The sequence below is a fragment of the Oreochromis niloticus genome, unplaced genomic scaffold (assembly GCF_001858045.2).
Source record: "Oreochromis niloticus isolate F11D_XX unplaced genomic scaffold, O_niloticus_UMD_NMBU tig00007008_pilon, whole genome shotgun sequence".
Lineage (NCBI taxonomy): Eukaryota > Metazoa > Chordata > Actinopteri > Cichliformes > Cichlidae > Oreochromis > Oreochromis niloticus.
In genome coordinates this window covers 41,282-58,562 of record NW_020328306.1, presented here as the reverse complement: position 1 = coordinate 58,562, position 17,281 = coordinate 41,282, and the positions used below count along the sequence as shown (strand labels likewise).

The 17,281-nt window shown below is 38.4% G+C and overlaps 1 protein-coding gene across 2 annotated transcripts; it reads right to left on the bottom strand.

Moving 5' to 3' along the window:
* Positions 1-2,386: 2,386 nt before the first annotated feature.
* LOC109200522 (C-type lectin domain family 4 member M) lies at positions 2,387-6,862 on the bottom strand. Of its 2 annotated transcripts, XM_019356120.2 has the most exons (8): positions 6,665-6,862; positions 4,806-4,883; positions 4,450-4,548; positions 3,981-4,067; positions 3,740-3,904; positions 3,445-3,608; positions 3,201-3,313; positions 2,387-3,084 (listed from the first exon to the last, which is right to left on the bottom strand). In XM_019356120.2, exons 1-8 carry the CDS (start codon positions 6,729-6,731, stop codon positions 2,967-2,969), a joined length of 891 nt encoding a protein of 296 aa, XP_019211665.1. In that variant the 5' UTR covers positions 6,732-6,862; the 3' UTR covers positions 2,387-2,966. The 2 variants fall into 2 exon arrangements, with proteins under 2 accessions (XP_019211665.1, XP_019211666.1); XM_019356121.2 differs by lacking the exon at positions 4,450-4,548 and having other exon boundaries at positions 6,665-6,861.
* Between the last annotated feature and the right edge of the window lie 10,419 nt (positions 6,863-17,281).

The window sequence follows — 17,281 nt, the reverse complement described above, 5'->3', positions numbered from 1 at the left end:
ATACTGATACTTTAGACAACAGTATTCTTTGATGCGAAGTAATGCACCACCCAGCATTAATACAGGGAAAAGAAACTCAGTATACAAACTGCACTGCACTGAAGAAGCCCCCTTTAGTGACACAAATGAAAAACAACCGAGTGCTAATTTACATCTTACTCTGTGTTGTCCTAAATGCTGTCAGCAGTCCTATTCTTTGTACAGTAAAACTTCTTCTATAATGATTAATTGTGAACTTTTCTAAACATAAATAATATCTCCTTTTTCACACATACTCTGTTGTATTAAGTCTTTTTGTAGCTAATTGATTTGGAAAATGCTGTTTCTTTGGGACAGCAGGCATCAATGCTCCACTGAGCTCGACTAACACTGAACTCATCATGTCATCATGTTTTGTATTTCTATTATGTTTCTTCTCTGTCTCCAGCTGCTCATTTTTCTTCTTAAGGTTCTGGTTTTCTTCAGTCAGGTCTCATCAGCTTTTCTAATAGGCTTGTGCCAAATTGAGATTAGTTTTCAGTAAAAGTTCATTATTATGAACTAATACAAACAACTGCAAACACACACACACACACACACACAAAACCCAAACAAAACATTAAAACAAACAAAAAGTCACATTTTACACTTTACACACAGATGAAAGAGTAATTTTTTAAATCTATACTCAAAGAAGAGTAGAAGGACCATGATTAGTGAAAGAATTCCCCAGCAACATCACTACTGACTGACACAATTTAACACATCCAGGCTTCTTATCTAGCAGAAATTAAATTTTTTATTTCAACAATTAAAATTATTCATACTCTTATGAGCTATGTGAGTTTGTATGAAATGCAATGATTAAATTATTGTATTTAAATCACTATTACATATTTCTTTTGAGTGCAACCATATAAAAAACATGTGTTTACATCCTTCTAACAGAAGACACAGAGTGTTTTCAGGCCGAGAAAAAAACTGACTGGTTAATGAAAAGTTAATAAATCAAATCTATTATGGTGGTTTAAAGAGACTAGTAACTGATGCTATAGTTTTTCTGGTGAGGACAGTCAAAAATCCAGGTTTTATTCAGCGGCGGTTTTCTGGTGCCAGCAATAATAAACAGCACAATGACAGCACACACTGAATTCCTTTAAAATCACATTGACAACATTCTTTCATATTAAAGAAATTGGTCTCGATCTCAGGACCTTCTTGCTGTGAGGCAACAGTGCTAACCACCCGGATCTTGTATGCTTGGTTCTATATTCTTTATTATTTAGACTTCTGGTTTGGGTGTCATGTTTTGGTTCCTGTGCCTTATGATTGATTTTGTGATCTGTGCCTTTAGTTCCCTGATTGCTTAGTTGATAAGTGAATTACCTGTCAATCCACTTTTATCTCTGTGTTTGCTATCATCTGTCACTGTGTCAAGTTCTTATGTCTTTGGTTTTGGTTCTACTTTCCGTCCCATTATCTCTGATTAGTGTCAGCTGTTCTCCTACCCTTTGCCTGTTGCCTCATTATCATCTCGGTGTAAATATTATCTCAGTCGTCACCTGTCATGTTTCCCTTTTCCCGTGTGCCTTGTGTATTCCTCCAACTTTGATGGGGTCCTTGATAGAGTGACAGTTTTTGGTATCTGTGTTTGATCTTCATTATTTTGTATTTGGTTTGTGTTCATCAGTAAAGCTGCTTTTCAGTTGGTTCTCTTTTCCCTTTTCCTGTATGTTTGAGTCCAATTGCTACCTGCCACACACTGAACCTTTAACAATAATCTTTATTCCTATCAGAACCAGAAACTAGCAGAGGTGTGACCTTATAATTTGTGCAACGCTGGCTTTAGAGAAGGTAATGATTCAGTAAAAGGACTAGATGTTACAATCCCTGATAAAACATTGCTGTAAATGGAGAAAATCTTGAGGGATGGCTGTTATGAGGAAAGCAGGCCAGAAACTTTACCAGCGGCAAACATTGTTGTGTGCCTCAACTTTTGGTCTTTTACCCAAGATAATCTGCCATTTTTCCTTGGTTAGGTTTAGGGATTAGAAATCTGATCTACATTATCATGTCAAAATTTGGGACACATCGTCAGTAGTGGACCTTGGATTCATCATGTGTTTCGGCCATTATCACTAGACACCCTCATCCAAGGAGGCCCTGCCAGAGTTGATCAGGCCCCGGAGTGTGTCAATGGTTTATGTTAAATTGTTATTCTCTTCTTCGTTCTTCTGTTTAGTTTTCTACAGTTTATTTTCTTCTATCTATTCACTGCAACTGAGAAATAATACTTATCTCTTTAGCATTTATGGAGCCTGTTAGGTTTATCTAGTCACAAACCTATTGCTGGAACAACCGAGACAATCTAGTGCAGTGGCAAAAACAACACACAAGACACCAGAGCTCTTTGTGTTATCTTGTGCATGAGGGAGGTGACCGGGACCGAACGCTGTTCCCGCTTGAACTCCGTCACTCTCGGTCAGCCCCTCCGTAGCACTGCTCTTTATTGTGGTTACATGAATATGCATAGTTTCATTAACATATGACATCTTAAACAGGCATGTGTGTGAACAAATAGTACCAGTCTGTGTGTACGTGTAGGTATGCGTGTGTATGTAATAATGGACTGGATTTATATAGCGCTTTTCAAGGCACCCAAAGCGCTTTACAATGCCATTATTCATTCACGCTCACATTCACACACTGGTGGAGGCAAGCTACGGTTGTAGCCACAGCTGCCCTGGGGCAGACTGACAGAGGCGAGGCTGCCATATCGCGCCATCGGCCCCTCTGGCCATGTGTAGATGTGTTTGCCATACCATATAAAAGAAAGAGAAGATAGGGCCTCTCTCATGACCTTAGGATGTGTGTGGTATGCCAGAAAACTCTGGAAAAGGAGTGAACGTACTCCCATCTCATGGTAGACATGATATCATGGTAGATTACAAAGGTCTTCTGAAGTCTAACTGCGCTAATTCAAATAGTTAGAGTCTCTTTTTACAAATCCATTGTTTCTTCTTGTCACAGCTCACTGATTTAAATCCTTCGTTTTGGACAGAAATTACACAGAGACCATCAGAAGGAGGCTGCTGAATCCAGGAGCTGAGGAAAAAAACAAGTTTGATTAAAGCTTATAAATATTGGTAAAAAACAAAACTGATTTATTCCAGATTTGGAAAAATATTTTTAAATCGTTATTGATTCAAAGTTTCTCTTACTTATTAGTCAGATAACTTCCATCCACCCATTTCCATTTCCCATTTTCAACTCTCAGACCAATCCAGTATCCTTTTTCTCCTGAACTCTTCCAGCTTTTCTCACTGATATATTTCTGATGAAAGAGAAAGTTATTAGAAATACTCAGATACTTTGCTTAAGGCACTGCGACACAGAGTGTTTAGATTAAAAGAAAATGCATTTTTATGAAATAAATCTGTGCTAATGAGCCACAGTTCTTATTACCTTTTCTGCTGCATTAATTACAACAGCCAAATCGGAAATCTTTCCCTTGCAGTTTTCTCGAGCTTCTTCCCAGGTTTTCTGCTCATGAGGTTCAGCATCATTAATTGCATAGCAGTTGCACTCAAAGTGGAGCCAGCCCTCCTCACAATGTTTGCATGACTTTTCTGCAAGTATAGAAATCAATTAATAAAGATCATCAGTGCACATTTATTTTACATTACCTATTTTTTTAGCTGATAGATTTGGAGCATACTGTTATTTTCTTTGGGACAGTAGGCATCAACACTGCACTGACCTGGACCAAGACTGAGCTCCATCTTCATGAGTTTTATTTGTTCTGTTAGGTTCTGGTTTTCTGCAGTGAGGTCTCTGATCTGTGTTTCAAAGGCAGTTGAGGTGTTTGTCCAGTTGAGTTGACTCCTCGTTAAGTCTTCGTTCTTATGAATTAACAATGTGGTAACTGAAAAACAAAATGTAACACTTCTTTGGCTTTACACGCACATTGCAGATGAAGTAATTTTAAAAGTTATACTCACAATAGATGCGAAGGGCCATGATCAGTAACAGAACACCCCAGCAAGCGGTTACTGATGTACAAGATTTTATACATGCACACTGCTTATCTAGGAGAAATAAATACTTATTATAGCAATCAAATTCATTCTTACATTTAAGATTTTAAGTCGCTTGTGTCAACTTAAAATCATTAATTGTCTTTTTATAATCATAAAACCATTCTAATTAATGTATTTTTTTGTTATTGTTTAGGGAAAAACAGAAAAATCTGTTTGAAAAAGTTGAGAGGCAAAACCAAGGTGAAGCCCATATTATGGATCAAACTTCAATAACAGTGAATCCTGTGCATATCAAAACATGACTTGAGAGGATGTTGTCAATAAGCTCCTGTAAGGAAAATGCCAACAGCACACTTTCAGTTTCTAAGCAAGTTTCATATCAGTTCCTGTCATAAAAGTAGTAGTTTTGTATTGTCTTTGTATAACTCACCATTTGTGTCAGAAGTTTGTTTAGTTTCTTTGTTTTTCACGTTCATTTCTTCATATAAATTTTCTTCCTGCCTTCGTACTGAAAGACTTAAAGGGTAACCTTGTAGCAGAAGACAAAGAATGATTTCATGGCAAGGAAAAAAAAAGGTAGTCAATCTGAGTAATTTGGTGGATGTCAAGTCTAGTTTATTAGTTAAAGTGACTGCTGCTATTGTTTTTCTGTTGAGGGCACTGTCATTTGCAGATTATGAGGCACCAAATTTTCTACCCTTCCAGTTTGTAAGACAGGCTGATCAGTACTTAGCATGACGCCTTGTAGTAAAAGTAGTGGTTTTGCATTTGCTTTGTATAACTCACCGTTTGTGTCAGAAGTTCGTTTAGTTCCTTTATTTTTCATGTTCATTTCTTCAAACATGGTGTTTTCCTTTGTTTTAACTGAAGGAATTGAATGACAATGTTGTTACAGAAGATAAAGAATGTTTAAATTGCAGGTAAAAAAGAAATGCCTGGTTAAGAAAAGTGAGTAATCTGATTTGGTTTGTTGGTATTTGGAGTTAATTAGTTACTAAGTAACAACAATTTTCCATCCAAGCATCTTTTAAATATTTTCAATGCACAAAAGTTTTTGCCGAAAAGATTTCAGCAAATTTGTTGACAGAATCAAGCATCTTAAATATATTTAAGCTCTTTTTAAAAGAATGCACAGATCAGCTGGCTGGGTTCTTCACTAAGATCTTTAACGCTTCACTGTCCCAGTCCTGCATCCCACCATGCCTGAAGTCAGCCACAATCGTCCCACTGCCGAAACAAACCAACCTTAGCAGCCTCAAAGACTACTGATCAACTTGCTCTATGACCTGTTATAATAACGTGTTTTTAGAACATGGTTCGGTGCCACAGTATGTCCTGCCTGCCAACCACACGCGACCCACTTCAGTTCGCAAACAGAGGTAACAGATCAAATGAAGACACCATTGTTACAACCCTCCACACCACCCTCTCCCACCTGGAACAACAAGGGCGTTATGCCAGACTGCTCTTTGTTGGCTTTAGCTCTGCTTTTAATATGATACTCTCGGACAGACTGACAGCAAAACTGCTGGATATTAGACTACCTTTTTCCACCTGCTGCTGTATCAGAGGCTTTCTCTTGGACCATGGACATAGAGTTAGAGTAGGTCCCCATCCTTCCTGAGCACTCAGCCTTAACACCGGTTCTCCACAAGGCTGTGTACTAAGTCCCCTACACTCTGCATACATATAACTGTGTCAGTACCCACCCAGACAATGCAGTTCGCAGATGATACTATTGTGGTGGGGCTCATCTCTGGGGGCAAATAGACAGCATACAGAGCTGAGGTTCAGAGGCTGTCGGATTGGTGTGCAGACAACAACGTGGACCTTAACACCAACGGCCCAACCGCATCTCCATTTTCTAAAAATCCTCAGAAAAACCGACCTGAAGAGGGAGCTGCTGACTGTAGTCTACCGTTGCTCCATTGAGAGTGTGCTGACATACTGCATCTCTGTTTGGTTCTCCAGTTGCACCATGGCACATAAAAAGGCACTACAAAGGGTTATTATGGCCCCCAAAAATCTTTGGTCATCCTCTTCCCTCCCTGAAGGACCTGTATAGAACTTGCTTTCTCAAGAGGGCATGCAGCATCTTACAGGATTGCACACACCCCGGACACCGGTGCTAAAGCTGCTGCCGTCTGGCAAGAGATTCATGTCACTGACAGCTTTTATTTTATATTTTATTTCATTTTTTGAGGTTTAGACCCACACCTTGCATTATCAAGGGAAATTTTGTCTTTTGTGGAAGCAGTTTTAGTAAGCTCATCATCTTACTTGTTTTGGTTTAGGTAGTTTTTTTTTTTACATTTATTAATAATGCAGAAAAAAACCATTAAAAGAAAAAACATTGCTTGAAATGATAAAAATACAAAGATGTTGGTATCAGCAGTCATATTCTTTGTGCAGTAAAACATCTCCTATAATTATTAATTGTGATGTTCATCTACATTATCTACAGCGTGAGTTTGAAAATATCTTTTGCTGATGCACCGTATTTGAAAAGCTTGATGAGATATCAACCTGCACTGGTGCATGATCAGAAATTACAATTGTATGATATTTACACATGGTGACCCTTGGAATCCTCGAATACGAATGATGCACAGGGGAGAAAAAGGAATAGCATTAGCTTAGCTTACCTTTTGACTGGCATCGCTTTTTAGGTTTTAGATTGACGGGTGTGTTGTTAAACCTCTGCTCTGCCATTGCTGAAGTCTTTCTGTTGAGCTTCTCGTAACTTGTGCACCAAAAAGTAGCACTGTGTTAAAACTAAAGCGAATCATTAAAAAAAGTTGTTTCCACGCCTTTCATTTCTTTCATTTCATTTCTGCCAACTTCTGCTTTTTGCTGATATAGATGGGAAGTTCAGAGGTTTTTTTTGCTTTCACAGCATTGGTGTGACAGAATATTTATTCAGCAGTTTTAACACATTGGGAGTGTCTGCAGCTTGTTCTCAATTACTTCTGCTGTCATCTGTTCCTTTCTTGATAATACCTCAAAACAAACATGCACTTTTCCTTGTTAATGCAACAATTTGTCAGTGTGTTTTTTCAAATGATTTCCACATATGGTGGTGGTCCAGCATGCACTGCATGAAAAGCAGAAAGAAAATCTGGACAGATGATCAACAGAGAGGGAAAAACATTTATCAGATATACAAGAGAAACTAGTGTGATGTCCAGCAAAAAAAGAAACCTAAAGATATAGTTTTAGGAGCTATAAAAGACTAAACTTGCTTTATAATTTGTGACTTATTAAATTCCTGAGGCTTTCGGGAGGTCTAGTATTTCTATTGTAAGGTAGAAACCCGACAATAATACAGAGAAAATCCCAACAACTGAATAATCCCCTTTGAGGAAGGACTTGGTGAAGTGGGGAAGAAAAACTCCCTTTTAAGAGGAGGAAACCTCCAACAGTATCAAGTACAGAGAGGGGCAGCCATCATCCTTCAATGAATGGCTGGGGGTGATGGGCAGAAAGACAGGACAAAAACCAAACTATGGAAGAGAGCCAGAGATTAGCAATGCAATGCCCACTATTGGCCAAACAGCAGCAACAACTTACAATGTCCATGTTTTAATTTACTTACTTAATAATATCTTCACAGGCTATCCAATAGATTTCTGAAGTTTGCAGATCCACTGGTTCATGGTTCACCACAGCACAGTTTCATGCCAACAGTTATAAAGCACTTATTCCACCTATCAATTGTTTGGGCGAATCGCTACCTTATCGTGGTGGAGGGGTTTGTGTGTCTCAGGGATCCCAGGGACTATGTTGTCCGTGGGCTTTTGCCTTCTGGTAGGATCTCCCATGGCAAATTCGTCCTGGGTGAGGAACCAGACAAAGAGCGATTCAGAAGACCCCTATGAGTACACGATCAAGGGAACAGTTTGCCCTGGCCCACGATAGGGTTACCGAGGCCCTGTCCTGGAGCCAGGCCTGGGGAGTGTGCCTGAGGGCGAGTTTCTGGTGGCTGGGCATTAGTCCATGGGGTCTAGCCAGGCACAGCCCGAAAAAGGGACATGGGCCCTTCCTCCTGCAGACCCACCACCCCAGGTGGAGCCGTGGGGGGGTTGGGTGCAATGTGTGCCTAGCCGTGGCCAGGAGAGGAGGCCCGGGCAAACCGATCCCCGGATACCTAGACTAACTATTGGGACATGGAATGTCACCTCTCTGGTGGGGAAGGAACCTGAGTTAGTACATGAAGTTGAGAGGTACCGGCTAGATGTAGTCCGTCTCACCTTAACGCACAGCTTGGACTCTGAAACCAGTTTTCTGGAGAGGGGCTGGACTCAGTCTGGAGTTTGAGTGGGTATCTTAGTATCCCCTTGGCTTGCTGCCTGTACCTTGCAGTTTCTCCTGATGTTCCCTGCATCTTTGGGTCGGGGATTTGATCCTGACTGTCATCTGCGCTTATGCGCCAAATGACGGTTCAGAGTACCCAGCCTTCTTGGAGTCCCTGGGGGAGTATTTGAGGGTGCTCCACCTGGGGACTCTGTTATCCTACTGGGAGACTTCAACAGTCATGTGAGCAATGACAGTGAGACTTGGCGGGGCATGATTTGGAGGAACGGCCTCCTGGATCTGAACCTAAGCTGTGTTTTGTTGTTGGACTTTATTTGGACTGTTGATAATTTTTATGGACAGAATTTTTAGGTGTAGCCAAGTGGTGGAAGGCTTTCACTTGGGTGGTGTCAGAATCTCATCTCTGCTTTTTGCAGATGAGGTGGTTCTGTTGGCTTCATTTGAAGTGGTGGGAATGAGAATCAGCACCTCCAAATCTGAGGCCATGGTCCTCAGCCAGATGATGAGAGACAGGTGAGAACACAGCTGAACTGAATCTGACTAATCACACACAGGAAGTGGAACGGAACAGATCGAGGCTAACATGACAAAACATGAAACAGGAAAATGGGCAAAACTGAAAATACTGACTCAATGAGCCAGGATCCCTGAAAAAGCTTTTTGGACGTTTTGGTATTCTGAGAAATACAAAGTGTTAAAGTCACAGATATGAATATAATATGAAGTTCTTGACTGTTGTTTTTGACTCTGTCATATGTTTTACTTTTGACAACTTCTGCTTTTAGCTGAAAAAAATAAGTTGTCCTGCAGCATGTTTGAACTTTACACTGTGTGTTCTTTTATACACCTAGCACTTTATGATGCTAGTACCAGGTTGGACCCATTTTTGCCCTCAGAATAAATCTTCTTAGTATTCAGGAAACATTCCTCACAGGTTTCAATCCATATTGACATGGTGTGCCAATAAATGATTTAATATAACCCAGTAAAGCTAAGAATACGGTCAAATACAGATATATAACACCACAAAAATACCAAAATACTGATACTTTAGACAGCAGCCTTCTTTGATGTGAAGTAACACACTACCCAGCATCATAACAGGGAACAGAAACTCAGTATACAAACAGCTCTGGACTTAAGAAACCTGTTTCAGCGACACAAATGAAAAACAGCCAAGTGCTACTTTAGATCGTACTCTGTGTTGTCCTAAATGCTGGTGTCAGCAGTCATATTCTGTGCACAGTAGAACTTCTCTTATAACTATTAATTGTGAACCTTCATAAACATAAAAAATATCTGTATTTTTTATACAGACAAGGCAAAATAGTTCAATTAACCATAATTAAGTTTAATTAACTTCTGATAACCTCTTAGAATTTCTTCCTTCTTGTAAAAGTAAGATTTATCAAAAAAGACTTGTAAAGTAGGCATCTCTGAAGTGTAATTTTGATGTTTAAGTGCTGTCATTTTGGGTTTTATCAATATTCCTCGATTTAGTGTCCTTTGTGGTTTTGGTTCTCTTAATTGTTTTCTCACTATGTTATATTTTAGTTTTCTCTCACTGTGCCTTCCCTGTGTTTCACATTTCTTGTTTAGTACTATTGTCTCCCTGTTCCATGTTCCCTGTCTGTTTCCCTCTGGTCTCAGTGTTAAGCTTGCGTTTTCCACTAGTAACTATTCGGATCGACTCGGCACAGTTCGCCACGGTTTTCAGGGTTTTCCATTAGGTCATAGTACCTGGCACCAGGTACTTTTTTAGTACCTGCTTGACCTGGGTTCCAAGTGATCTGAGCAGGTGCTAAATGTGATGTCATCATACTACATGCCACCAATTGGCTGTTCAGTAGTGTCACTTGATGAGTCATGAGAGCATCTTATTCACAAAAATTGAAACTGCCATTTTTGAAACCCAGCAATGGGGAAAAGTCTGATGAAAAGCCACAGAACGAGCAGCAACTTATTACTTGTCTCGACAGCTACCTTTTTTGTAGAGTTCATGTCGCATAATAATTATGTAGCAGGATGCTTGGACACTGCTACGATGTCAACACGTTAGGTACTACCGGATTTGTGTACATGGAATCTAAGAGGGGTCCATAATCCTATTAAAAGGAGAAAAATACTCACCTTTTTTGAAAAAAGAACATGTTGTTATTGCACTTTTACAAGAAACACATTTAGATGACGTAGAACACCTTAAATTACAGCAAGGTGGAGTTGGACAGGTATTTTTCTCCTCATTTGCCTCAAGAAGTAGAGGGGTGGCAATCCTTGTGAGGAAAAAAACTCTCTTTTTAAATATATAGAGTGTGTTAAGGACAAGCATGGAAGGTACATTATAGTCAAGGGAATATTATTAGGTGCGGTTATTTCTATATTGAATGTTTACTACCCCCCCGCCCATCTGTCTGATTTTATGACCACAGTATTTACAGACTTTGCTGAGATCCACTCTGACATTTCTATAGTGGGGGGAGATTTCAATTGAATACTGAATCCTCTTATTGACAGGTTCCCCCACTAGCCTCTGCCTCTTTCACCACAAGCTAAGGCACTTAAATCTATCTGTGAAGATTTAGGATTTGTGGATGTATGGAGAATAAAACACCCTTTAGATAAAGTATACACGTTTTTCTCTGCACCACACAAATGGCATACTAGGATTGATTAATTTTTTAGTAAAATCAGGGCTATCATTGCACTTATCGTGTGAAAACTGAGTGCTGTAGCTCAGGAGGTAGAGCAGGTCAGCTGCTGATCAGAAGGTTGGTGGTTCGATCCCTGGCTCCCCCAGTTTGCATGCCGAATATCCTTGGGCAAGATACTAACCCTGACTTGCTCATCCATCAGATGAATGAAAGCTAGAAAGCATAGATAATAGTGCTTGTGTGAATGGGTGTGTATGTGGTGTGTTGTAGAGAGCGCTTTGTATTCCAGGAGAGTAAAAAGCGCTATATAAGAATCAGTCCATTTACCAAACTGGTAGTATTGTAATTTCAGACCATGCCAATGTGGTGCTGGATCTTTCTCTTAAAGGTATGGTAAATAGAGCAGAATATTGGAGGTTAAATACAGCTAATACAACTATTTTAAGGGATTATACATTTGTATCCAATTTTAACACTGAGTTTAGATATTTATTTGTCCATCAACCTGCAGTCGATAAATGACTCCGCTCTATGGTGGGAAACTATTAAAGCGTACACTAGAAGGATTCTTATTTCTTACTCAACAAGTAAGTGGCGGCAGAAATTGAGGAAGAAGAATCTTTTAATGACTGCACTTAAAACAAAAGGAAGGACTTATGCTGACTCCCCCACTCCTGCCTTACTGCAAGTGATAGCTGCAGTCAGATCAACCTTAGATAGCCTTTTTACGCAAGATGAGGAGATTAACCTTAAGTTTACTAGACAAAGATTTTATGAACATGGAAACAAACTTGGAAAATACTTGGCATATCTTACCAAAAACAGATCAGAAACATAAGTTATTACAGCTATTTGTGATGCTCAGAGTGATCGCGTATATGATAGTAAAACCATGAATAACACCTTCAAAGAATTTTACTGCCGATTATATGCATCTGAACAACCAGTTGATGCACTGGAATTAATGGAGGATTTCTTTTATTATTATTTTTAAAAGATAAAGAGGTTCCTGTGAAGATATTTTATAAGGCTTTATATCTCGCACCTCAGTGATTTCACATAGGCTTAAAGACACATCGGAAAAGGAATTAGGTATAATAATTGATGATGAAGAGTGGAAAAATGTCAGGAGTTATGCCAAATCAATCTTAGTCTGTAATCGTACCAAAGCAATACAGTTAAAAATTATACACAGAATGTACATATCGACATACTGCAGACATCAATACAATCCTACCCTTTCACCCATGTGCCTTAAATGCAAAACAGAAATTGGTACCCTAACTCACTGCTTTTGGTCATGATTGAAATTGCAAGGATATTGGTCTAATATGTTTTCTGAAATGGAGAAGATTTTGGGCTGTGAATTGGAGATGGACTCTGCATCGCTCATACTGGGCCTCCCCAGCCAGCCGTTTAATATCCAAGAATAATAGGAGGTTGTATTGTATTCTCACCTATGTGACGGGGAAGAATATTCGACTGCAGTGGATTAATGAAAAAGCACAAACTATTAAAGGCTGGCAATGAGTAGTGTTGGATCTAGTGCCATTGGAATATCTTACATGTGCACTACACTCAAAAACAGACCAATTCTTAAAGGTGTGGAACCTGATGTCTCTAATATTATGCTACAAGGATTCTCTTGAGTGTTCAAGCTGCATATTACTATTGGGACCACAGGTATTGTACTGTATTGTATTTTTTTCTTTTTTCTTTTTTTTTACATAGAGCTGATCTTTGTGTTTAGTTTTTGGTTTGTTTGTTTGTTTTTTGTTTGTTTTTTTATTGCTGTGAACTGTACACTATATTATGTATGTAATTATGGATTATTTGTGAAAACGAAAACAATAATAACAATATTGTTATAAAAAGAAAAAAGAAAAAAAAGGTAGTACCAGATTGTAATGGAAAACCAGCCGAGTCGATCCAAGTAGGTACTAATGGAAAGGGGACTCGTCTCCGTATTTTTCGTACTTGCTGTTTTATTTTGATAGTCCCATGTCCTGCGTTTAGTTTATTCAGTTTTGCTTCCTCGCTGTCTCCTTATGTAAGATTAGGTCCAGGTGTTTCCTTCCCGTTGCACATTCCCTAGTTACCTTCCGTGTATATATTGTATTAGTTTCCCTTTGTTTGTTGTCAGGTTATCTGTTTGTCATGCATCAAGCTAATGTACTCCATGCCCATGTCCCAGTACCAGGTTTCAGGTTTCCTGTTCCCAGTGTTTAGTTTGGTTGTTCTTTCATTTGTATGTTGCTCCCCACTTTCTAATAAGCACCCCACTCTTAGTTGATATCAAGTTCTGTTTCTTTTGGGTCCCACTTCAACCTTCACACGGTCTGCCAGCATACGTCTTGCTGGTTTAATTCTGTTTTTTGGCCAAAACTCCACTTTTACATATTTGAACACTGTTTTTTTTTTAGATTATTAAAATTTACAAAACTATTGCATTTAAGGTAATTGTCCAATATTATCTTGAGGAAAAGACAGATTTGAAAGAGTTTAGAGGTGAAATTTAAAGTTTATCATATGAATCAATCATGACATCATGAGTAGGGATCAGACTGGACAAGAATTTATCGATTCCTATTCCATCTTTGATATCATTCAGTGATTTGATTCCTTCTGTTATGTTTATGTTTGGGTTTGTGTTGGAGGAATTTCCCTTCTTTGTGGTGAAGGGTGTTGGGGTCATTACTCAAAAAAGTAATGTATTACACTGAGCACATTACTTTTGTGTTTCTCCATAAAATTATCTGAAACACATTGTCCATTTAACAATATAAACATATAAACCTACGTCCCACACACCAACACAATTGCCTGTTGTAATGAGGACATACATATGATCTTTAATATTTAGGTATTAAGGTACAAACACAAAATCAACAACAAAAAGCAAAGATGAAAACCAGCATGAAGAGACCTTAGAAACATGAAAAGGTAGAAGTGAAGGCCTCATGCTTGTTTAATCAGTTTATACACTTATGATATCTGCTGATCAGTCACAAGGTCTTTTTAGTGTGCTATCATCATGATTTTAAAACATCCCCGAGCCATAGACACTGGATCTCTAGTGAATAGAGGGTAACTCCACAAGGGAATAATGAAGGGAGAAATATAAAATAACATAACATAAACATAAACCATAAAACAGCTAAAGTAATACCACTGTTTAAAAATGGGGATAGACACCAATTCACAAATTACAGGCCTGTTTCTCTACTTTCACAATTTTCAAAAATACTGGAAAAAGTTTTCATTAATAGACTTGACAAATTTATAGATAAACATAAAATAATAATGGACAGTCACTATGGTTTCAGACCAAACCGATCAACATCCATGGCATTAATTGAACTTATTGAAAATATCACCAATAATATAGATCAAAGACAATGCACAGTTGGTGTTTTCATTGACCTAAAAAAAGCTTTTGACACAATTAATCATTAAATATTACTTGATAAACTGGAGCACTATGGCATTAGAGGAGTGGTGCTAGAGTGGATCAGGAGTTATTTGAGAGACAGGCAACAATTTGTGAAGCTTGGTGAATATCAATCAGATTGCCTGGACATTGTTTGTGGAGTTCCACAGGGATCAGTATTGGGACCAAAACTGTTTATCCTGTACATCAATGATATATGTAAAACATCTGATATATTACAGGTTATTTTATTTGCAGATGATACAAATATTTTTTGTGCTGGAAATAATTCACAGCAGCTTTTGGAAATTGTCACACAAGAAATGATTAAACTGAAAACGTGGTTTGACAGAAACAAGTTATCACTAAATTTGAATAAAACTACATTTATGTTATTTGGAAATTGTAAAAAAGATGCTGGAGCAAAATTGTTGATAAATAATGTTGAAGTAGAGCAAGTTTCTCATACAAAATTTCTGGGTGTGATAATAGACAACAAAATCTGCTGGAAACCTCACATAAAGCATATACAAGCTAAACTGTCAAGAAGCATCTCTGTACTGAGTAAAGCTAAACATTTTTTGCCTTCCAAATCACTGTGGGTACTTTACTGTTCACTTATACTGCCATATTTGGAATACTGTGAAATACTGAATACTGAAATCTGGGGAAATACATACAAAACTTCACTTCCACCATTATGTAAAATTCAGAAAAAAGCAATCAGGATGATTACTAAAGCAGGATTTAGAGGCCACACTAACATTATGTTCTTGAAATTAAACATTTTGAAGTTTATGAATCTTATAAAATATAAAACTGCAAAAATTATGTACAAAGCCAGATACACTATGTTACCAGGAAATGTACAGAGGATGTTTTTTGACAGAGAAGGGGACTATGAATTGAGGGGAAAATTTAATCTGAAGACTCTTAAAGCACGGACAAAGGTTAAAACCTTTTGTATTACCATTTGTGGGGTAAAACTGTGGAACAGTTTTCCTGTGGACCTACAGCAATGTTCAAGCATTAGTCAGTTCATAAAGATGTTTGGAAAACTGCTTTTGGAAGAATATGAAACTGATCAAGTTGATGACCCATTGTATGTATAACTATGCTAAATTGCATCCAAATTATATATATTTCCTTCATTCCTTGTTTATTGTGTGGGGTAAGTAATGATGGGAACCTAACCTAACAATGAAAAGTGGGATTCAATAGAAATGCAAATATGTGTACTTCTAGATATTGTTTTTTCTGTATATGTCTGAAATAAAGATACAATATAATGCTAATACATTATTACCAGTTTGCTCTGTGTGCAGGTCCATGGACAGGTGATTTTCTAGTGTCTGATGATGAACTGCCTCTGTGTGGTTAAGAAACTAAAATAATGTTGTACATGTTTCTTATCTGTCACAAATAGTTCTTTAACTTCTTTAACAACTGAGCCTTTGCTTTGGGTTTGATAAGTTTTTTTTTGTTTGTTTGTTTTGTTTTTTGCTGCCTGTCCCGTTTGGTTCTTTTGCCATCAGAATTATTGTCTGAAGGCAAAGAGAGAAGCCCAACGGAATTATTTTACCAAGTGGACCATCTCTGCCTTGCCTCATTGGTCCATTTGATTGACCTTGTTGTTATTATTTATTTATTCTATTTTCAGTTGTTACAGACGGGACAGAAAGTAACAGAAGATCAGATATCACCAAGTGAAACACTTAGCGAAGTCTGGCTCCTGTTCTTGTTGCTGTGAAAACTGTTTGCTAAGAAATTCTTACCTGTCTGTCCCTGTGACCAGGTTTGTGTGGAGATTGCCTGACACGGAGTAGTGAGGTGATTCTAGTTTGGATTTGGGAATGTGTGGATTCTGTCTGAATTTTGTGGAAGCCTCAAGGAGACTGGACTGGTAGTGTGTTGACCCTTTTGACCTGTGTTCATCATCCAACATGTTAGCACTGTTGCCTCACAGCAAGAAGGTCCTGAGTTCAGTTCCACATCAGGCCGGGGTCTTTCTGTGTGGAGTTTGCAAGTTCTCCCCATGATGGTGTGGGTTCGCTCCGGGTACTCCAGCTTCCTCCAGTAGTCCAAAGACATGCAGTTAGTGGGGATAGGTTAATGGAAACTCTAAATTGCCCATAGGTGTGAATGTGAGTGCAAATGGTTGTCCATGTGTTAGTCCTGCACAGACTGGCGACCTGTCCAGGGTGTACCCTGCCTCTCGCCTCAAGACAGCTGGGATAGGCTCCAGCCTCCCTGCGACCGTGAAAAGGATAAGCGGCAGAGAATGGATGAACGGATGGTTTTAATCAAGTTAAGAACAACATTCAGATGAGGAAGGACGAGAGCCGGCACTACATTTAGACTTCCATCATCAGTCACACTGTCAAGATCTGCCATTGAGCAACAGCAACAGTACTATTATAATTTTGTTTGTTTGTTTCTTTGGTTGGTTGGTTGATTATTTTTTTTACAACAATAATTGTCACTTAAATATAGAAATGGCAGACTACAGATACTTTAGACAACCACTGTCTTTGATAGGAAGTAATGCAGCGCCCTCTGCTGGTCAAACAAAATCAGTACAGTTTTGTTAAACTTTTTTTGTGTCTACATGTTTTAATTAAACTCCTTTTTTTAAATTCTATTTAAAGATTTAATTAATAGTAATATCATTGTTTTTTTGTATTTAGAATCTCCACCAGTCATGATATTTTTTTTTATCTGTCCCATTTGGTTCTTAAGCCGTCAGAATTGTTGTCTGAAGACCAACAAGGATACCAAATGGATTTATTTTGCCAAATGGATCATCATGGCATTGCCGTATTGGTCCATTTGATCGAACTTTGTTGTTATTATTTATTTTATTTTCA

Coding starts and splice junctions, on each gene's coding strand:
- LOC109200522 (XM_019356120.2), bottom strand. CDS start 6,731: ATGGCAGAGCAGAGGTTTAACAACACACCCGTCAATCTAAAACCTAAA. Junction 4,549..4,805: donor ACGAACTTCTGACACAAACG/GTGAGTTATACA, acceptor TTCTGCTACAAG/GTTACCCTTTAAGTCTTTCA. Junction 3,314..3,444: donor TAATTAATGCAGCAGAAAAG/GTAATAAGAACT, acceptor CTCTTTCATCAG/AAATATATCAGTGAGAAAAG.